Below are 20,952 nucleotides of genomic sequence, written 5' to 3' on the forward strand. Positions count from 1 at the left end.
TAATAGGGCCGGGCGCGGTGGCTCACGCCTGTAACCTCAGCACTTTGGGAGGCCGAGGTGGGCAGATCACTTGAGGTCAGGAGTTTGAGACCAGCCTGGCCAACATGGTAAAACCCTGACTCTACTGAAAATGCAAAATTAGCTGGGCGTGGTGGTGGGTGCCTGTAATCCCAGCTATTCAGGAGGCTGAGGCAGGAGAATCGCTTGAACCCGAGAGGTGTAGGTTGCAGTGAGCCGAGATTGCACCATTGCACTCCAGCCTGGGCAACAAGAGTGAAACTCCGTCTCAAAAAAAAAAAGAAAAAAGAAAAGAAACCATCAGGGTCTAATGCTCGGCTTCTGGCTTAGGAAGTCTGGCCCTTTCCAATCATGATAATCTCTGTATCTATATCCTTATCCCTAGCACTGCGGTTATAAAATTCTGCAATCCTCAAAGTCACTTGTGTGTCTTACTGTGCTTTGCTGCCTTGGCGTCCTTTCTGAGCAGGATCATGGCTGTGAGCTCCCTGCTAGGGGCGGACACTCCCAAATGTGCAAAACTCAGCCACCCTCCTCCTCCTCCTGTCTTCCTTCCAGGAGCTGCATCTCTGTGTCTCCCGCAAGCACTTCGCTCTGGAACGGGGCTGCAGGCTGCGCGGGCTGTCGCCGGGGAACTACAGCGTGCGAGTCCGGGCCACCTCCCTCGCGGGCAACGGCTCCTGGACGGAACCCACCTATTTCTACGTGACGGACTATTGTAAGTCTCCATGGCAGCCTCAGCTAGTTGGGGCTGTGCTTAGCACTGAGCATGGTGGGACATTTAAGAGGACGACATGGAGAGGCCATAGGTGCTGGTCCTGGCCTTGATTCTCTGACCTACCAGCTGCTGCTGTGTGACTGGGGCTAGGTGCTTGCCCTCTCTGATCCTGCACTTTTTTATTTTTTGAGATGGATTCTTGTTCTGGAGTGCAGTGGCACAATCTCGGCTCACTGTAGCCTCCACCTTCCAGGTTCAAGTGATTCTCCCACCTCAGCCTCACAGTAACTGGGACTACAGGTGCACACCACCACACCTGGCTAATTTTTGTATTTTTAGTAGAGATGGCGTTTCACCATGTTGGCCAGCTGGTCTCAAACTCCTGACCTCAAGTGATCCACCCACCTCAGCCTCCCAAAGTGCTGGAATTACAGGCATGAGTCACCATGCCTGGACTGATCCGGCACTTTAAAAAAAAAGAAAAAGCACTTTTATTTTTGTTTCAGAGGTACTTATGCAGTTCATTATATAAGAAAATTGTGTGTCGTTGGGGGTTTGCCGTACAGATAATTTTGTCACCCATGTAATCAGCATAGTACCAGATAGGTCATATTTTTATCCTTTCCCTTTTCTCACCCACCACTCTCAAGTAGGCACCTGAGTTAGTCTGTACTCACACTGCAATAAAGAAATACCTGGCTGGGCACAGTGGCTCACACCTGTAATCCCAGCACTTTGGGAGGCCAAGGTGGGCTGATCACTTGAGGTCAGGAGTTTCAGACCAGCCTGGCCAACATGGTGAAACCCCATCTCCACCAAAAAATACAAAAATTAGCTGGGCATGGTGGTGGGCGCCCGTAGTCCCAGCCACTTGGGAGGCTGAGGTGGGAGAATTGCTTGAACTGGGGAGGCAGAGGTTGCAGTGAGCCGAGATTGTACCACTGCACTCCAGCCTGGGCAACAGAGCGAGACCCTGTCTCAAAAAAAAAAAAAAGAGAGAGACAGACAGGAAGGAAAGAAAGAAAAAAAAGAAGAAAGGAAGGAGGGAAGGAAAGAAGGAAGGAAGGAAGGAGAAAGATAGGGAGAGAGAGAAAGAAAGAGAAAGAGAGGGAAAGAAAGAGAAAGAAAGAAGAAAGAAAGAAAAGGAAAGAAAGAAGAAAAAGAGAGAAAGAGGGTGGGCACGGTGACTCACGCTTGTAATCCCAGCACTTTGGGAGGCCATGGTGGGCAGATCACGAGGTCAGGAGTTTGAGACCAGCCTAGCTAATATGGTGGAACCCTATTTCTACTAAAAATAAAAAAAAAATTAGCTGGGCATGGTGATGTGTGCCTGTAATCCCAGCTACTTGGGAGGCTGAGGCAAGAGAATTGCTTGAACCCGGGAGGTGGAGGTTGCAGTGAGCCGAGATCATGCCACTGCACTCCAGCCCGGGCAATGCAGTGAGACTCTGTCTCAAAAAATAAAAAAAGAAAGAAAGAGTGAAAGAGAGAGAGAAGAAAAAGAAAAAGAGAGAAGGAAAGAAAGGAAAGAAAAAAGAAAAGAAGGAAGGAGGGAAAGAAAAAAGAAAAGAAGAGAAAAGAAAAAAGAAAAGAAAAGAAGCCTGAGACTGGGACTCGGTAATTTATAAAGAAAAGAGGTTTAATTGGCTCCCAGTTCTGCAGACAGTACAGGAACCATGATGCTGGCATCTGCTCAACTTCTGAGGAGGCCTCAAGAAACTTTCAATCATGGTGGAAGGCAAAATGGGAGCAAGGTGTTAAGACGGGGGGATGGTGCTATATGCTTTTTAAACCACCAGATCCCATGAGAACCCACTCATTATACAGTACCCAGGAGGGATGTTGCTAACCCGTTAGAAACTGCCTCCATGATCCAATCACGTCCCACCTTGCCACTCCTCCAACATTGGGGATTGCATTTCCACAAGAGCTTTGGGTGGGGACACAGATCCAAACCATATCAGTCCCGGTGTCTACTGTTCCCTTCTTTCTGTCCATGTGTGCTCTGTGTCTTACTCTCACTTACGGGGGAGAATATGAGGTAGTTGGTTTTGTGTTCCTGTGTGAATTCAATTAGCAAATCACCTCCAGCTCCATTCATGTTGCTGCAAAGAACATGATCTCATTCTTTTTTATGGCTGTGTAGTATTCCATGGTGTGTATCACATGCTCTTTATCTGGCAATCCTGCACTTGCTCATCTGTACATGGAGATAATAACAGAACCACTCCAGGAGGTGGAGGGACATTTTAATGACACAAATGTTAAGTGCCTGGCCCCTGTTGCTAGCGTCTCCATCTTTGTTATTAGAGTTTTTTGGCTGGGTGTGGTGGCTCACACCTGTAATCCCAGCACTGTGGGAGGCTGAGGCAAGAGGATTGCTTGAGGATAGGCATTAGAGACTGGCCTGAGTAACATAGCGAGACTCTGTCTCCACAAAAAGATACAAAAATTAGCCAGCTGTGGTGGTGCATGCCTGTAATCCCAGCTACTTGGGAGGCTGAGACAGGAGGATCACTTGGGCCCAGGAGTTTGAGGTTGCGGTGAACTGTGATTGTGCCACTATACTCCAGCCTGGGTGACAGAGCAAGACCCTGTCTCTAAAACATAAAAATCAAAAGAATTTTACGTCTGTCAGAAGTCACGCTGGGGTCGAGACTAGCTATATAATTTGCAAGACCCAGTGAAAAATGAAAATGCAGAGCTCCTCGCTTTAAAATTATTAAGAATTTGACCGGGCGCGGTGGCTCACGCCTGTCATCCCAGCACTTTCGGAGGCTGAGGTGGGAGGATCGCCTGAGGTCAGGAGTTTGAGACCAGCCTGGCCAACAAGGTGAAACCCTGTCTCTACTAAAAGTACAAAATTAGCCAGGCGTGGTGGTGCACACCTGTAATCCCAGCTACTCGGGAAGCTGAGGCAGGAGAATCGCTTGAACCTGGAAGGAGGAGGTTCCAGTGAGCCGAGATCGTGCCACTGAACTCTAGCCTGGGTGTCAGAGCAAGACTCCGTCACAAAAATAAGTAACAAAATAAAGATTAAAATAAAATGAATAAGCATTTCAGAGGGGCAGCAGCAGAGCATTAAACTGACAGTATGGCGTCCTGCATCCACTGCCTGAGATGTGGGAGGGGTGGAAATGAGCAGTGATTTGGGAGTGGGGGTGGGGAACAGTGTGCTAACAGAATACTGACCTCTGAGCCCACTGCCTGGTCCTACTGAACCTACGGGACTGTTGTGGGACTGCTGGAAAAATCAGGGTATGGAAGAGTAGCAGAGAAGTTCATGGACAAGGGAGGGAGGAAACAGGGTGGCCCACCCATTCCAGGAGTGGATGTGATTTTTGGTGTTAACTTTCTTGGGAACACATTGATATGAAACATATATTTTCTTATTCTATTTCAGTAGATGTCCCGTCAAATATTGCAAAAATTATCATCGGCCCCCTCATCTTTGTCTTTCTCTTCAGTATTGTGATTGGAAGTATTTATCTATTCCTGAGAAAGAGGTGAGTTGAGTGAGTTCAGTGGTGTGCTGGGAACCATTGGTTCTCTGGGGGAAATTATGCCTTGATATAGGTATAGGTATATGTAAGTTTATTATGAATTTTACTGATATAGGATGTGTAATGTGCAATTTACAGATAATTGTCATAATACGACATATACAACTCTTTATTGTAAATTCCCTCTAGCCAGTTGATTCTCACAGAAAGTTTTTGTTGACTTTTTTTATTTTTTTGCTCAAACCTTTATATCTGAAGCCAACCTATTATTGCAATTAATTAAACAAGTATAGCTCCAATGTGAATGTTGATTAATTTTTCAAAATTTACATTAAAGAGTAGGACATGGCTGGGCACAGTGGCTCACGCCTGTAATCCTAGCATTTTGGGAGGCCAAGGCGGGTGAATCACCTGAGGTCAGGAGTTTGAGATCAGCCTGGCCAACATGGTGAAACCTCATCTCTACTAAAAATACTAAGAAATTAACCGGGCGTGGTGGTAGGCGCCTGTAATCCCAGCTACTCAGGAGGCTGAGACAGGAGAATTACTTGAACCTTGGAGGTGGACGTTGCAGCTAGCCAAGATCCCGCCATTGCACTCCAGCCTGGGCAACAGAGTGAGACTCCATCTCAGGAAAAAAAAAAAAAAAAAAAGAGTAGGATAAAACTGAAATAAGACATATATGTTCATCAGTGATATGAGTGATGTCTTTGCTGAGTCAGATAATAATTTTTAAATACCAGAAGAACATTTTCGTAATGTTTTGTGCCATGCGCAATGTCACAGTTGCAGACATGACATGCTTTTAAGTATAATCTACATGATTAAACATTTTTCTCGGCTGGGCGCGGTGGCTCACACCTGTAATCCCAGCACTTTGGGTGGCCGAGGTGGGCGGATCATGAGGTCAGAGTTCGAGACTAGCCTGACCAACATGGTGAAACCCCATCTCTACTAAAAATACAAAAATTAGCAGGGTGTGGTGGTGCACGCCTGTAATCCCAGCTCCTCAGGAGGCTGAGGCAGGAGAATCGCTTGAACCCGGGAGGCAGAGTTTGCAGTGAGCTGAGATCGCACCATTGCGCTCCACCCTGGGCAACAGAGCGAGACTCTGTCTCAAAAACAAAACAAAAAACATTTTTCTCATCACTTCCTCAAGCCTGGACAAACAACAGAACAAATTCAGTCCCAAGTTATAGCATTTGCCAGTTTCTGTAATGTAAATATTCCCAGCATGTCTAATTTCAGGCTGTAGGCATAATATTACTGAACACAGTGTCGGAAAGAGACACATGATAGCTCCCCATTGAATTCACCCTATGGATACAATATGGTGTATAAATGATATAAGGTAAATAACCTCAACTGCATTGATCATAGTAAAATGGAGTATGAGAGTTAGAAAGTGATGAGTTTTGAACATGTATTGTCTTTGCTTTTAGGGTAATTTATTTAATTGCAAGCCTCTATAATTTACATTTTTTGTTCTATTTGGAAGGCATTGTACAATTTAATTTTTTTTTTTTTTTTTTTTTTTTTTTTGAGACGGAGTCTCACGCTGTTGCCCAGGCTGGAGTGCAGTGGCGCGATCTCGGCTCACTGCAAGCTCCGCCTCCCGGGTTCCCGCCATTCTCCTGCCTCAGCCTCCTGAGTAGCTGGGACTACAGGCGCCTGCCACCGCGCCCGGCTAATTTTTTGTATTTTTAGTAGAGACGGGGTTTCACTGTGGTCTCGATCTCCTGACCTTGTGATCCGCCCGCCTCGGCCTCCCAAAGTGCTGGGATTACAGGCTTGAGCCACCGCGCCCGGCCACAATTTAATCTTTAATGATGCTTGTATTTAATAACTGGCTCACTCGTTTCCTGAAAATTTAATAATTGTTTCTCATCAGTCGGGATGAGCTCGCTGTAGAACAGTACTGGGTGAGTGGCTTTTAAGTGTTACATAGACGGCCATAAATTATAATAAAAGCCAGCCAGAGCCCTGCATGGTCGTGCACATCTGTAATCCCAGCCACTCAGAAGGATGAGGCAGGAGGATCACTTGAGACCAAGAGTTTAAGACCAGCCTGGGCAACATAGTGAGACCCTGTCTCTACGAAATTTTAAAAATTAGCAGCCAGGTGTGGTGGTGAGCACCTGTATTCCCAGCTATTCAAAAAGCTGAGGTGAGAGGATCTCTGGAGCCCAGAAAGTCGAGACTGCAGTGAGCTATGATTAAACCACTGCCGTCCAGCCACAACACAGCAAGACTCCAACTCTGAAATGTGAAAAAAAAAAAAAAAAAAAATACCTGGGGAGGGATCAGTGCTGCTGCCATGTTGATGCACTTAAGTACTTGTCTGATGGGCTTCCATTCAAAACATAAAGGTCCCCCATCCCTGCCCTAGACTGCATCTAGAATTATGGGGATTCTGCTGGTAAGGGCTGCCATTTGCCTTGAGGAGTCTTGTATGAAACCCCTTTCTGGAGACCTGCAGAGTCCCATGAGAACCTCAAGCTAATGTGCCTCATTTTTCTCCTCCAGGCAGCCAGATGGGCCGCTGGGACCGCTTTACGCTTCTTCAAACCCTGAGTATCTCAGTGCCAGTGATGGTGAGTACCATCCCTTCCCTGTGGGTGACCAGTACCCTATTCAACAGCTTCCTTTGCCTTAACCATTGAGTGAGAGTGAAGGATGGGTTCCCCAGGGAGGCCAAGAAAAGCCCTCTTAGTCATTTGAGCTTGCCAAACTGCCCTTGCTGCAGAAACCTCATTACTGTGTGCATGTGGGCACATGGTATTTGGCACCTGCCTGGATGGGCTCATCTAGCCGGTCTGGGACCCTTGGATGGGGTCGACTTGCCTGGCTTCACCCTTTGGGGCTGAGACGGAGTCTCGCTCTGTCGCCCAGGCTGGGCGGCCTGATCTCACCTCACTTCTTCTTCTGGTCTTGCCTGGCTTCACCCATGTAGCTACATTTTGCTGGTGTGTCAGCTAGCACTTTGTAGTCTTAGATGATTTCACTCACATGTCTGGTGGTCGGCAGGCTGGGTGGTCCCGACGTGGGGGCCCTAAGCTGGGGGAGGCTGAGCCTCACTCTGTCCATGTGGCCTCTTAGGCTCCAGCAGGCTGGCCTAGGCTTCATTACATGGTACTCTGTTGGTTCCTAGTAGCAAGAGAGGGCAAGCTCCAGGGCAATAGTCCCTTCGGAGTTTCTGCTTGGGTCATTCCTGCTGATTCCCATTGACCAAAATAACTCACAAGGCCATGCCCAGAGCCAAGGGGTGGTGAGATAGACTCCACCTTTTCATGGAAAGAGCTGCCAAGTATCCTGGCTTTTTTTAACCCCCAACCTATTACAACCTGTCTACCATCCCCTTGGCACTTTGCAGAAATAGTAGTCTCAGGTGGGAAGTAGCACCATTCTGTGGCAAGGATCTGAAATCAGACAAGAAGGATGGGGATGCAGGTTTGCCTCAGGACATATTGACCAGGATCTTGAATCAGTTGTGGCTCCTTCCTTGAGTCTCTGCCATGCCCTCTCCATGGGTGCAGATGCCTGTCCTGTTCTCAGCCATACGCCCAGTGCCTGGCATGGGTCCTGGATCACAGAACTCACTTCATGAGTGTTTTCGAGGAGGTTTGGGTGAGGGCTTGGGTGGAAGGTGGCTGCAGACCCCCAAGGGATCAGCCAAAGATGCTGTGTAGATAAGTGAGAAGTAGTGTTTCCATGCTCTGTGTACGTGCCGGACGAGTGGGAGGTGCCTCGAGAGAAGATCACCCTCCTTCGAGAGCTGGGGCAGGGCTCCTTCGGCATGGTGTATGAGGGCAACGCCAGGGACATCATCAAGGGTGAGGCAGAGACCCGCGTGGCAGTGAAGACGGTCAACGAGTCAGCCAGTCTCCGAGAGCGGATTGAGTTCCTCAATGAGGCCTCGGTCATGAAGGGCTTCACCTGCCATCATGTGGTGAGTCCAGCGGGGGTGGGACACGGGCTGGCTTTCCTGCCCCTTCCCTCTCTCTGCCTCCTCCTCCTGCACAGAGTGACAGAGGACACTGGGTGTAACCTCCTGCCCAACCCCCACTCTACTACCCATCCTAAAGGTGTGGGGAGGGATTGTTCCCTTCTCAAATCACATCCTCTCCCACTTCGCCTGGAACCAGACTCTATCACTGTCTTATCACTTTCTGGAATGCTTCATTGCTTTCCAGATTCTTTCATCACTTTCTAGAATCTTCCATCATTTTCTGGAATCTTCTGCCACTTTCTGGACTCTTCCATCATTTTCCAGAATCTTCTGTTGCTTTTTAGACTCCTCCATTTCTTGCTTTTTCCTGGCTCCTTTGTAACGCAGGACCACACAGAGGTCCACCTCATACCACCTGCCATCATTCCTACTCTCCCTTGAAGGCAGCACGAACTCTTCCTGCCTTTCTGCTCCTTTGTTTCTCTTTGAGTCCCATGCACTTTCATCCTTGCCACACATATTTGTGGGGCATTTAAAACCCTGCTCTTGTCCCCGTGATACAGTGGATTCCTGCCCCTGTAGAGCTTCCAAAACAGCAGGCGGAGACAGACTCCAAAACCTTTATTTTTATTTTTAAATATTTTTAAGACAGAGTCTCTGTCTGTCACCCAGGGTGGAGTACAGTGGCACAATCTTGGCTCACTCAACCTCTGCCTCCCGCGTTCAAGCAATTCTCCTGCCACGGCCTCCTGAGTAGCTGGGATAACAGGAGCCCACCACCACACCCGGCTAATTTTTGTATTTTTAGTAGAGATGGGATTTTGCCATGTTGGCCAGACTGGTCTCGAACTCCTGACTTCAGGTGATCCACCGGCCTCAGCCTCTCAAAGTGCTGGGATTACAGACATAAGCCACCGCCCCTGGCTGACTCCAAACCCTTTATACATTAGGAGAAAATGCTATGGAAACATGAAGAAAGGGAGGAAAGACTTAAAGGACATGAGGAGCTGGGCCCTGTGGATGTGGCAGGGAACAGAGAGCCAGGCAGAGAGAATGGTTAAAATACAAAGGCCTGGCTGGGCGTGGTGGCTGTAATCCCAGCACTTTGGGAGGCTGAGGCAGGCGGATCACCAGAGGTCGGGAGTTCAAGATCAACCTGACCAACATGGAGAAATCCTGTCTCTACTAAAAATACAAAAATTAGCCGGGTGTGCTGGTGGGCGTCTGTAACCCCAGCTACTCGGTAGACTGAGGCAGGAGAATTGCTTGAACCTGGGAGGCGAAGGTTGCAGTGAGCCGAGATCACACCACTGCACTCCAGCCTGGGTAAGAGAGCATGATTCCATCTCGAAATTAAAAAAAAAAAAAAAATACAAAGGCCTGTCTGCTGTCCAGACAAGTCTGTCTGCTCCCCTAGACCAGGGCTGAGCACACTGCATCCAGGCCACAGGGTGCTGTGTGTGACATAGACACCAGGCAGGGAGAACCTTGGCGAGTCGAATCACAGACCCTCCTCGAGAACCCTGGTGGCTTGCTCTGCAGGTGCGCCTCCTGGGAGTGGTGTCCAAGGGCCAGCCCACGCTGGTGGTGATGGAACTGATGGCTCACGGAGACCTGAAGAGCTACCTCCGTTCTCTGCGGCCAGAGGCTGAGGTGAGCTGCCTCGGGGGGACCCAGCGGGATACTCGGTGGGGCACCCGCTCCCGGCCTCCTCGAATCCCGGTGCTGCTGAAACACCAACCCCATGTTTCGGTTTTAGAATAATCCTGGCCGCCCTCCCCCTACCCTGCAAGAGATGATTCAGATGGCGGCAGAGATTGCTGACGGGATGGCCTACCTGAATGCCAAGAAGTTCGTGCATCGGGACCTGGCAGCGAGAAACTGCATGGTCGCCCATGATTTTACTGTCAAAATCGGAGGTTCGTCTGGCTTTCTGCTTTGAAAACGTAACGACCCAGGCCAGGTTTGATTTCAGAAGGAAGTTGTCTATAATGAGCCGCTAAGTCTTTTCTGATAGTATAAAAGGGGCAAGATACTTCTTTTTGTTTTTGTTTTTTGGTTTTTTGTTTTGTTTTGTTTGTTTTTGTTTGTTTGTTTTGAGACAGAGTCTTACTCTGTCCCCCAGGCTGGAGTGCAGTGGTGCAATCTTGGTTCACTGCAACCTCCGCCTCCCAGGTTCAAGTGATTCACCTGCCTCAGCCTCCCGAGTAGCTGGGACTATGGGTGTGTACCACCACACTTGGCTAATTTTTGTATTTTTAGTGGAGATGGGGTTTCACCACGTTGGCCAGGATAGTCTTGATTTCCTGACCTCGTGATCCTCCTGCCTCGGCCTCCCAAAGTGCTGGGATTACAGGTGTGAGCTACCACACTGGCTTTTTTTTTCTTTTTTATGAGATGGAGTCTTGCTCTGTCACCCAGGCTGGAGTGCAGTGACAGGATCTCGGCTCACTGAAACCTCCACCTCTCAGGTTCAAGCGATTGTCCCGCCTTAGTCTCCCAAGTAGCTGGGATTACAGGCGTGCGCCACCACACCCAGCTAATTTTTGTATTTTTAGTAGAGACGGAGTTTCACCGTGTTGGCCAGGATGGTCTCAAACTCCTGACCTCAAATGATCCACCCGTGTTGGCCTCCCAAATCACTGGGATTACAGGCATGAGCCACTGTGCCTGGCCTGGGCAAGATTTTGGATGGGGACTGCCCCCCACCAGGCTGTAATTTAATTGCATGTATTGATAAACTCAGTTCTTTAAAAGATATGTTTGTAGGACTGGGGGCCCCGCCTGTAATCTCAGTGCTTTGGAAGGCCAAGGTGTGAGGACTACTTGAGTCCAGGAGTTTGAGACCAGCCTAGGCAACATAGTGAGACTCCATCTCTATGAAAAATTTTTTTAAAAAGGGGTCAGCACTTTGGGAGGCCGAGACGGGCGGATCACGAGGTCAGGAGATCGAGACCATCCTGGTTAACATGGTGAACCCCGTCTCTATTAAAAATAAAATACAAAAAACTAGCCGGGCGAGGTGGCGGACGCCTGTAGTCCCAGCTACTCGGGAGGCTGAGGCAGGAGAATGGCGTGAACCCGGGAGGCGGAGCTTGCAGTGAGCTGAGATCCGGCCACTGCACTCCAGCCTGGGTGACAGCGGAGACTCCGTGTGTGGTGGTGCACATCTGTGGTCCCAGCTACTCAGGAGGCTGAGGCAGGAGAATTGCTTGAATCAGGGAGGTAGAGTTTGCAGTGAGCCGAGATCGCACCACCGCACTCCAGCCTGAAGGACAGAGTGAGACTCCATACTAAAAAAAAAAAAAGAAAAAGAAAGAAAAATGTAGCTTCTTTGTCATTTGTTACCTTCTTTTCCCTCCCTTTAAATAGTAGCCCATCTTCCCCCTTCACTTCCCCATGTGCACCCTCAGAATCCCTTCTTACTGGATTTGGCTACCACCCAGGTGAGCGCACACCAGGGCCAGGTGAACCCCTCTTAGGGCTCCGTGAGAGGTGGGGCAGTCAAGATGGCAGATGGTAGGACCAAGGCTGGAGGTTAAGAGCGTGTGAATCGTTTGTGTTGTCAGACTTTGGAATGACCAGAGACATATATGAAACGGATTACTACCGGAAAGGAGGCAAGGGGCTGCTCCCTGTACGGTGGATGGCACCGGAGTCCCTGAAGGATGGGGTCTTTACCACTTCTTCTGACATGTGGTGAGTTGTGTGTGGAGGGGTGGACGGACGCTGGGCTTGAATTCCAGGTGCTAGTAACAGCCAAGAGCGGGGGAAGGAAGCCTGCCATCCTCCTGGACCCCCCATCAAGGAGAGGAAGGCAGCGTCCTGTCTGAGGACCTTCCCATGGCTACTCTTATGTCCTAATTAATCCTGTAGGCATTGTGAACCCCGAAAATCGGAGACAGGTCTCAGTTAATTTAGGAAGGTTATTTTGCCAAGGTTGAGGACACGTGCTCATGACACAGCCTCAGGAGATCCTGACCACATGTGCCCAAGGTGGTCAGGGCACAGCTTGGTTTTATACGTATATTTTAGGGAGACGTGAGACATCAATCAACATATGCAAGATGACCATTGGTTGGGTCTGGAAAGGCGGGACAACTCGAAGCGGGGAGGGGTCTTCCAGGTCATAGGTAGATAAGAGACAAATGGTTGCATTCTTTGAGTTTCTGATGAGCCTCTCCAAAGGAGCCAATCAGATATGAATGTTTCTCAGTGAGCAGAGGGGGGACTTTGAATAGAGTGGGAGGCAAGTTTGTTCAAGCAGTTCCCAGCTGGACTTTTTCCTTGAGTTTAGTGATTTGGGGGCCCCAAGATTGATTTTCCTTCCATAGCATTTATGGACCGCAGCATGAATTGTTTTATTAACTGGCCAACCATGTTCTCGCAAACCAAGAGATGTGTTTGCGTGTTTGTGTGTGTGTGTGTGCGTTTGTGTATTTGCATGTGTGTGAGCGCGTGTGTGTGTGTGTGTATGTGTATGTGTGTTTGTGTGTTTGTGTATTAAACGTGTGTGTGTGTGCATGCATGTGTTTGCATGTGTGCTAGTTTGCCTGTGTGCGTGTTCGTGTGTGTGTGTGTGAATTTGCATGTGTGTGTGCACGTGTGTGCGTGTATTTGCATGTGTGCACATGTGTGTGTTTGCATGTGTTTGGGTGTGTTTGCATGTGTGTGCACACGTGTGTGTTTGCCTGTTCATGTGTATGTGTATGCATATGTGTGCGTGTTTGTGTATTAAATGTGTGTGCCTGTGTGCGTGTGTTTGTGTGCATGTGTTTGTGTGCGTGTATACATGTGTGTTTGCGTGTGTGCTAGTTTGCCTGTGTGCATGTGTGTTTGTGTTTGTGTGTATTTGCGTGTGTGTGCACGTGTGTTTGCATGTGTTTGTGTATTTACATGTGTGCACACGTGTGTGTGTGCATGTGTGTGTGCTAGTTTGCCTGTGTGTGTTTGCCTGTGTGCGTGCATGCGTTTGCATATGTGTTTGCATGTGTGTGCTAGTTTGCCTGTGTGCGTGTTTGTGTGTGTGTTTTTGCGTGTGTGTGTGTGTGTGCGCGTGTGCATGTGTTTGCATGTGTGTTTGCGTGTGTTGTGTGCTAGTTTACCTGTGTGCGTGTGTGTTTGTTTGCGTGTGTGTTTGCGTGTGTGTGAATGGTTTCTTTGTTACTACTCTCAACTGTCATTGACAGGTCCTTTGGCGTGGTCCTTTGGGAAATCACCAGCTTGGCAGAACAGCCTTACCAAGGCCTGTCTAATGAACAGGTGTTGAAATTTGTCATGGACGGAGGGTATCTGGATCAACCTGACAACTGTCCAGAGAGAGTGTAAGTGTAGAAAGGGTTTGAGGTGTGTGAGGTGTGCATTGAAAGGGTATTGCCCTTTACACGTGTGCTTGGTTTTGCCTTTCCTATGCCTACACGCTCACTGTGTTTGCATGCTATATGTTACAGGTGTGTTTGTGTTTGCATAGCTTGTCTTTACATGCGTGTTTGCATTTGCATATTGCATGGTGGTACACACACTTGAGTTTCCATATGTGCTACATGTATGCTTGTTTGCATATTATATATTTACATAGGTATTTATGTTTGCATACTGTATGTTTACATGTACATCAGCATATGGCACATGTACACCTTGTTTACGTATCTTTATAAGCACACGTGTTTACATATGTGCTTGTTTACATATTATGTCTTTACTGGCATGCTTGTGTTCGCAAATCGTAAGATTTTCTTGCATATTGTATAGTTGGAATGTTGCATAAGAAACCCGTAGCAGTAGTTATCTTGGGAGAAGGGAACTGGAGACCTGGGATCGGGGGAGCGAGACCTATGTTTGGCTGTTAATTATTTATACGCTGAAAATTTTGTCACGTGGCTGGGAATGGGTGGCTGTAATCCCAGCAATTTGGGAGACCGAGGCGAACAGATCACCTGAGGTCAGGAGTTCAAGACCAGCCTGGCCAACATGGTGAAACCCCATCTCTATTAGAAATACAAAAATTACCTGGGTGTGGTGGTGGGCACCTGTAATCCCAGCTACTCAGGAGGCTGAGGCAGGAGAATTGCTTGAATCTGGGAGGCAGAAGTTGCAGTGAGCAGAGACTGCGCCATTGCACAGCAGCCTGGGTGACAGAGCGAGATTCTGTCTCAAAAACAAACACAGACACACAAAAATTTTGTCAGGCATACATATTATGTATTCCCCCCTCCAAATGTACATATATATATCTATTTAGATGAAGTCTCGCTCTGTCACCCAGGCTGGTAGAGTGCAGTGCTGCAATCACAGCTCACTGCAACCTTGAACTCCTGGACTCAGCCTCCTGGCTCAGCCTCCCAAAGTGCTAGGATTACTCTTGATCCAGTTTTGAAATGAGGCAATCCTTTTCAAAACCATCTTTCGGCCGGGCACGATGGCTGACGCCTGTAATCCCAGCACTTTGGGAGGCCGAGGCGGGCAGATCATGAATTCAGGAGACCGAGACCATCCTGGCTAACACGGTGAAACCCTGTCTCTACTAAAAATACAAACAATTAGCCAGGCGTGGTGTCGGGCGCCTGTAGTCCCAGCTACTCGGGAGGCTGAGGTAGGAGAATGGCGTGAACCTGGGAGGCGGAGCTGGCAGTGAGCCAAGATCGCGCCACTGCACTCCAGCCTGGGCGACAGAGCGAGACTCTGTCTCAAAAAAAAAAAAAAAAAAAATTCAGCTGTACAGGATGGCTCATGCCTGTAATCTCAGCACTTTGGGAGGTTGAGGCAGGAGGATTGCTTGAGCCCAGGGGTTCAAGGCTGCAATGAGCTATGATTGAGCCACTGCACTCCATCCTGGGTGACAACGTGAGAAACCCTGTCTCAAAAAAAAAAAAAGAAAAAGAAAAAAAAAGTGGCCAGGCATGGTGGCTCACACCTGTAATCCCAGCATCTTGGGAGGCCAAGGTGGGTGGATCACTTGAGCCTAGAGTTTGAGACCAGCCTGGGCAACATAGCAAAACCCTGTCTCTGCAAAACATAGAAAAATTAGCTAGGCATGGTGGTGCACACTTGTGGTCCCAGCTACTTGGGAGGCCAGATGAGAGGATTGCGTGAGCCTAGGAGGCAGAGGCTGCAGTGAGCTATGATCATGCCACTGCACTCCAGCCTGGGTAATAGAATGAGACCCTGTGTCCAAAAAAAAGAAGAAAAGCAAAAAGAGAACGCCATCTCTCAGAACCTCTAGCATAGCTATTTCTGCCTTGACAATTGTCCACACACACAGCCAGCATCTGATGTGAACACGTGTGGTCCATGGGTGTTGGCTGCAGGGACGAGGGCGGGGTTGGGAGGATGCTTGACTGGGCCCCTAGACTCACCCAGGACGTGTCCTTCTGCCCCGCAGCACTGACCTCATGCGCATGTGCTGGCAATTCAACCCCAAGATGAGGCCAACCTTCCTGGAGATCGTCAACCTGCTCAAGGACGACCTGCACCCCAGCTTTCCGGAGGTGTCGTTCTTTCACAGCGAGGAGAACAAGGCTCCCGAGAATGAGGAGCTGGAGATGGAGTTTGAGGACATGGAGAACGTGCCCCTGGACCGTTCCTCGCACTGTCAGAGGGAGGAGGCGGGGGGCCGGGATGGAGGGTCCTCGCTGGGTTTCAAGCGGAGCTACGAGGAACACATCCCTTATACCCACATGAATGGAGGCAAGAAAAACGGGCGGATTCTGACCTTGCCTCGGTCCAATCCTTCCTAACAGCGCCTACCGCGGCGGGGACGGGCAGGGGTTCCCATTGTCACTTTCCTCTGGTTTGAAAGCCTCTGGAAAACTCAGGATTCTCACGACTCTACCATGTCCAATGGAGTTCAGAGATCGTTCCTATACATTTCTGTTCATCTTAAGATGGACTCGTTTGGTTGCCAATTTAACTAGTCCCGCAGAGGATTTAACTGCTGCCCTTTTGGAGCAACGACGGTTTCAAACCAGGATTTTGTGTTTTTTTGTTTTTCTCCCCGTCCCCCCAGCAGATGGAAAGACAGCACTTGTTTTTACAAATTCTTTTTGTTTTTGTTTTTGTTTTTTGCTGGTGTCTGAGCTGCAGTATAAAAGATAGAACTTCTTGTCTGTGGAACAAAAGTTTGAAAGAAAAAAACAAAACAAAAATACCCAGCCCTGTTCCAGGAGAATTTCAAGCTTTACAGGTTGGGCTTCAAGAAGGCTTTTTTTTTTTTTTTTTTTTTTTTTTTTTTTTCCTCATCCAGGCTGAAGGATTTCTTTTTTTTTTTTTTTTTTTTTCTTTACAAGATCAGTTCCTCAAATTGACCAATAGCTGCTGCTTTCATACTTTGGATAAGGATCTGTGGTCCCGGCGTGTGCTCACGTGTGTATGCGTGTGTGTGTCCATTCGACACGGCTGATGTGTGTGCAAAGTATCCTTGCGGAGTTGATGCTTTGGGAATTGGCTCATGAAGGTTCTTCTCAAGGGTGCGAGCTCATGTCCCCCTCTCTCCTTCCTTCTTATCGACTGGGAGACTGTGCTCTCGACAGAGTCTTCTTGTGTCAGAAGTCTAGCCTCAGGTTTCTAACCTCCTTTCACGTTGGTGGAAAGATGCTTTTTGGGAGCCAAGGGAGGAACATTTCATTTGGAGTGATTATGAATCTTTTCAAGACCAAACCAAGCTAGGACATTAAAAAAAAAGAAAGAAAGGAAAAACAAAATAGAAAAAGGAAAAAAAAAAAAAAAAAGGAAGAACTGAGATGACAGAGTTTTGAGAATATATTTGTAACGTATTTAATTTTTAAAGTCTCTGGTATTAGCCTCATAAGTTATTGACTATTCCCCGGGGTTGGCGGGGAGTGGAGACATGAGTTGGTCTGCCTGTTGTGGGGCCGGGAAGGGGAGGGAGTGAGGCACAAGTGGCCTCTTTGTTTGGTCTTAAAGGCATCCATTTCTGGGAATGAAGCCACGTTCGCTGCTAACACTTGTGGACGCTGTGAGGCCACGTGGAGTGTGTGGGAGACTAGGTTTTGTGGATGGTCTCGTTCAGGCACCGGGTCTGCTGGAAGGTTCCTGTTCGGATAAGCTGGTAGCTACCTAGCTCTGAGCCTGCCTTCAAGAACACCCGTGTTCATCCTCTGGTTCTCTGTGTGTACCTCTCGTGGCGTTTCCTCTCCTGGGTGTGAACATCCTACCGTTATTGTGCAAACACAAGAACATCAGATCCCAAAGAGCAACAACCTGGATGGATTTGGGGAATATCTAAGCAATATAAGAGAGAGGTGCACTGAGAGTACATCTTGCTCCCCTCCACCCTGAGAGCATCCGACGGTCCTCAGTACTGAACTCCCGGAAGCTGCTCTGAGCCCAGAGACCTCATCTGGGCCAGGTGTGGTGCCTGAGCAGAATGCGCAGACACTTACGATGTTGCAGTCCCTAAGAGAGTAGAGTCTGGAGGAGAAACCGTGAAAAAGACCTTTCGCACCACCAAGAACTTCCGAATGGGCGTGAATCCACCGTTTCTTCTCTTTGTGAAAAGAACCACCACAGCTGCTCAAAGAACACAGTGAACTCATCACTTTGGTTCATCAAAAAATCATCACCCATGCGTTATTCCTGAGTGCATTTTCTTACAACTTTTTGACTGCTTCCTTTTCTTCTCTTAAGAGTTGTGGGCTTAAGAATGGGATCGAGTCATAATGGCAACCTCCAAGCCCTCTCAATTCTTGATTAAGAACACAGGTAGACACGAATCCCAATTGTCTATTGCTATCTTATTTATATGATTCGAGAAATTACAGCATGTAAAAATATTGCTGAGACGCCTCAGTGATTGGGTACAAGAAGCAAGAGTACAGAAATTATTTTTGCCAAATTTATTTTGTAAATATGAGGGTCTGTACGTAAATTAAAAAAAAAAAAACACGTAGATCTAGGTATTTTGTTCTCTTCCTAGTAAATTTGTAGTGGTTGTATACTACACTAGCTGCAATTTTCACATTTTTCTAATTCAGAAAGGTTTTTCTTATATTAGGGGAAAAAGTATTTATTTTAATATATAAAATCACTCTGAAAATCACTCTCATAAAAAACGGAGCGCATGTAAATTTTTATCAAAGAAAAATAAACAGGTGAATGGGGGATAGTGATTTTTGTTTTTCAGCACAGTCTACCTCAGTGTATTGTTAAGATGTGATTCAATCACAGACATCTTTGAGATTTCAGAATTCTACCTGGAACCGGTCTGAATCAGGGAACATGTGTATCAGCTGATTCGAATGCCAGGGACCAGCAAGAATTTTGAGGGAGGGAGTTGGGATGGAGAAGGTATGGCTTTTATGTGAGCATAGATCCTTTTCTTCCTTGGCTGGTAATATTCTTCTCTGAATTTAATCTTCCTTTAAAAAAAAAAAATCCTCCATCTATTGTCACTATGTTCCCCAAGCATAAACTAAGTTCCAGGCCATCATGATGTAGCTGATATATGAGGTACGCCCGCAAGGTGTACCTTCCTTTGGTGAGAGATGGCTGCTGGGGCAAAGACGGGCTTTGATTCAGAACAAGCATTCCCACCTGTTCCATGGAATTTCCCTGAAGTGAGCACAAAGGTGCCCTGGGCTCCCTGATGGTTTATTCCCACTCCTTTCAGGCTGGTGATACACCTCTCACACAAACACCTAACGCAATGTCTTTGAAAATTCTCCAAGTGGGATGGGAGCATGTGCGGGAAATTCCAATCCAAAACCCATTAATGTGCTGAACACTTTTTTTTTTTTTCCAACAACACCTTGGACCTCTGTGTTGGGGTTTGATTGACCTCAAGCTGATATTGTTGAACCTTGTGCAGCTTTGATAACCCATGCAAGAGTCTAGGCAGGGCCAGTGGGGCCCAAATCTTGCTGCTCTTGTACTTTTAGGCACTGCCCTTGCAGACTCGCCTTTCTCCACCCGCCCTGGAGAAAGGTAGGGTGCTGGGCCTGCCCCTTGCAAATGGGGTTCACCAGTTTCATTTATTTGACTCTACTGCCACAGTGAAAAGAGCAAACAGCTCTTGGGTTGCAAGCCTCTTTTGACATTAGGAAATGCTGACTTTGTAACAATAAAACTTTGGTCCTAGAAAGACATGGTTGTCCTGGGAGTTTGTAGTGTTAAATTACAACAACAACAACAAAAAGCAACAAAACCAGCTTAGGGTAACACTTTTTGTTGCTTGTTTTTAAAGATGTCTCACTATGATTAAAACCCGTTTCATTAACGTAGTGAAAGCCACACAGGAGTTTCTTCTTCCAGGAGGAGAATACTAAGCACGTCACTTTCTCTCTGCATTGGTGATGTCAAATACGCATCAGAAAATGTTCAGGTTTCGGGAGCTGTCCTAGGTGCTGTTCCGTCATTGGAAGTAGTGAGAAGGAGGAGCACTGCTGCTTGTCTGGATATAGGCTGAGGACGATGGAGAGAAGCTGTGGGAACTGACATAAGGGTCTGCACAGGTCATCCTGCGACCCTGGGGACTATGTTACCAATTGATGGACAGATCTTTCACTGTATCCTACCAGGGCAGGTAGTCCACCAAGAAATGTGTTTATTGGGTTGGGAAGTGTTTATCTGTAGTCCTCTGTAACACTTGTGGACAAGCAGGAGCATCATCAGGGGTATGACTTGCGCTGGCCATCCTGGTAAATGGATGTGCTGTAGTCCCAGCGGTAATCATTTCTCTACTTCACAGTGGGTGGAAGTTTAGGGTTAAATGTCCTTTGCATGCCACCTGGTGAGTCCTCGACACCTTAGGCTCTTCAGAAACGATGGTTTTGTTGAGGATGGGGAACAGGGAATGCCGATTTTATATTCGTGGTACACATAGAGGGGTGTCACTTCAGAAAATCTAGCATGTTCTTCAGAATATTAATTTATATGAGAGGTGAGGTTGGAAATGAAAAGAACAGGTCAGCACTTTTTTTTTTCCCCTGGAACATACAAAAGAACATGGTGGACTTTCAGGGGGCTGCAACAGAAGGTGACTATTTCCTTAAGGGTCCTCAAGAAATCGGGTTGGGGGAAGGGGACACAACGGCTTTTTGAGCTTGCTGTTACCTTCTGATCCCAGTCAGTGTCCAGAACCAGCCACCAGCCAAATTTCTATCTGGGTGTGGGCCACTGAAAATCCTTGTTAAAAACCAGATCTGGGGCTCTTGGTCCCATTGGAGAAGGAAGGAAGAGCCTCAAAATAAGTGTGCATCCATGCACATATTCAGGAACAGCTTGTTTAGTCTTTACACTTTGCCTCAAAGTTGCTGCTCCTCGTCCCTTTGTGTGCCTGGGTGGCCTCAGCCCTGCGTGTGGGCAACGCAGGATCAAATGTGCTGCAGCTTTTGCAGAAAACAACTCAGAAACACAAAACCCACCAACAGCTCCATTATTATTTTTTCAATGTTTTCCTACAAGAGCCAAGTAGCACCATGTACAGAAGATGCCTTTTTTTTTTTTTTTTTTTGGAATATTGAAATCGTTCTGCATGTAAAATATGGGATAATGACCTGTTTATATTAAAATTCTGATTAAATTATCTGAGAATACGCTTGTTTTTGTGTGGTGTCCCAGTAAGGACCTGTCGTGTGGTGGGAGGATGTGTCTATGAGTTGGGTTGTGTGAAGGAAAACCTCTTGGAATTTGTGGGTACCTTTTTTTTAGAGGAGAAAAACACCTAGATTCTTCCACACATGAAAAGAGGTTAAATAATTGCTACCAGCGGAGTTGATGACTCGCAGGGACATACCGGTATGACCAAA

General features: G+C 47.5%; 1 protein-coding gene across 3 annotated transcripts in view; it reads left to right on the top strand.

Moving 5' to 3' along the window:
• The window catches only part of INSR (insulin receptor), a 192,069-nt gene extending 171,332 nt beyond the window's left edge, over positions 1–20,737 (top strand). For 2 of the 3 annotated variants that reach the window (XM_050770036.1, XM_050770038.1), the window contains 9 exons: positions 577–736; positions 4,140–4,242; positions 6,766–6,833; positions 7,944–8,188; positions 9,731–9,841; positions 9,948–10,107; positions 11,758–11,887; positions 13,378–13,512; positions 15,570–20,737. In XM_050770036.1, the coding sequence (XP_050625993.1) occupies positions 577–736; positions 4,140–4,242; positions 6,766–6,833; positions 7,944–8,188; positions 9,731–9,841; positions 9,948–10,107; positions 11,758–11,887; positions 13,378–13,512; positions 15,570–15,924 (1,467 nt within the window). In that variant the 3' untranslated portion in view covers positions 15,925–20,737. The remainder of the gene's footprint in view (positions 1–576; positions 737–4,139; positions 4,243–6,765; positions 6,834–7,943; positions 8,189–9,730; positions 9,842–9,947; positions 10,108–11,757; positions 11,888–13,377; positions 13,513–15,569) is intronic. The other variant, XM_050770037.1, reaches the window with a different exon arrangement.
• The last annotated feature ends 215 nt before the right edge of the window (positions 20,738–20,952 follow it).

This window comes from Macaca thibetana, chromosome 19 (assembly GCF_024542745.1).
Source record: "Macaca thibetana thibetana isolate TM-01 chromosome 19, ASM2454274v1, whole genome shotgun sequence".
NCBI classification, from domain to species: Eukaryota; Metazoa; Chordata; class Mammalia; order Primates; family Cercopithecidae; genus Macaca; species Macaca thibetana.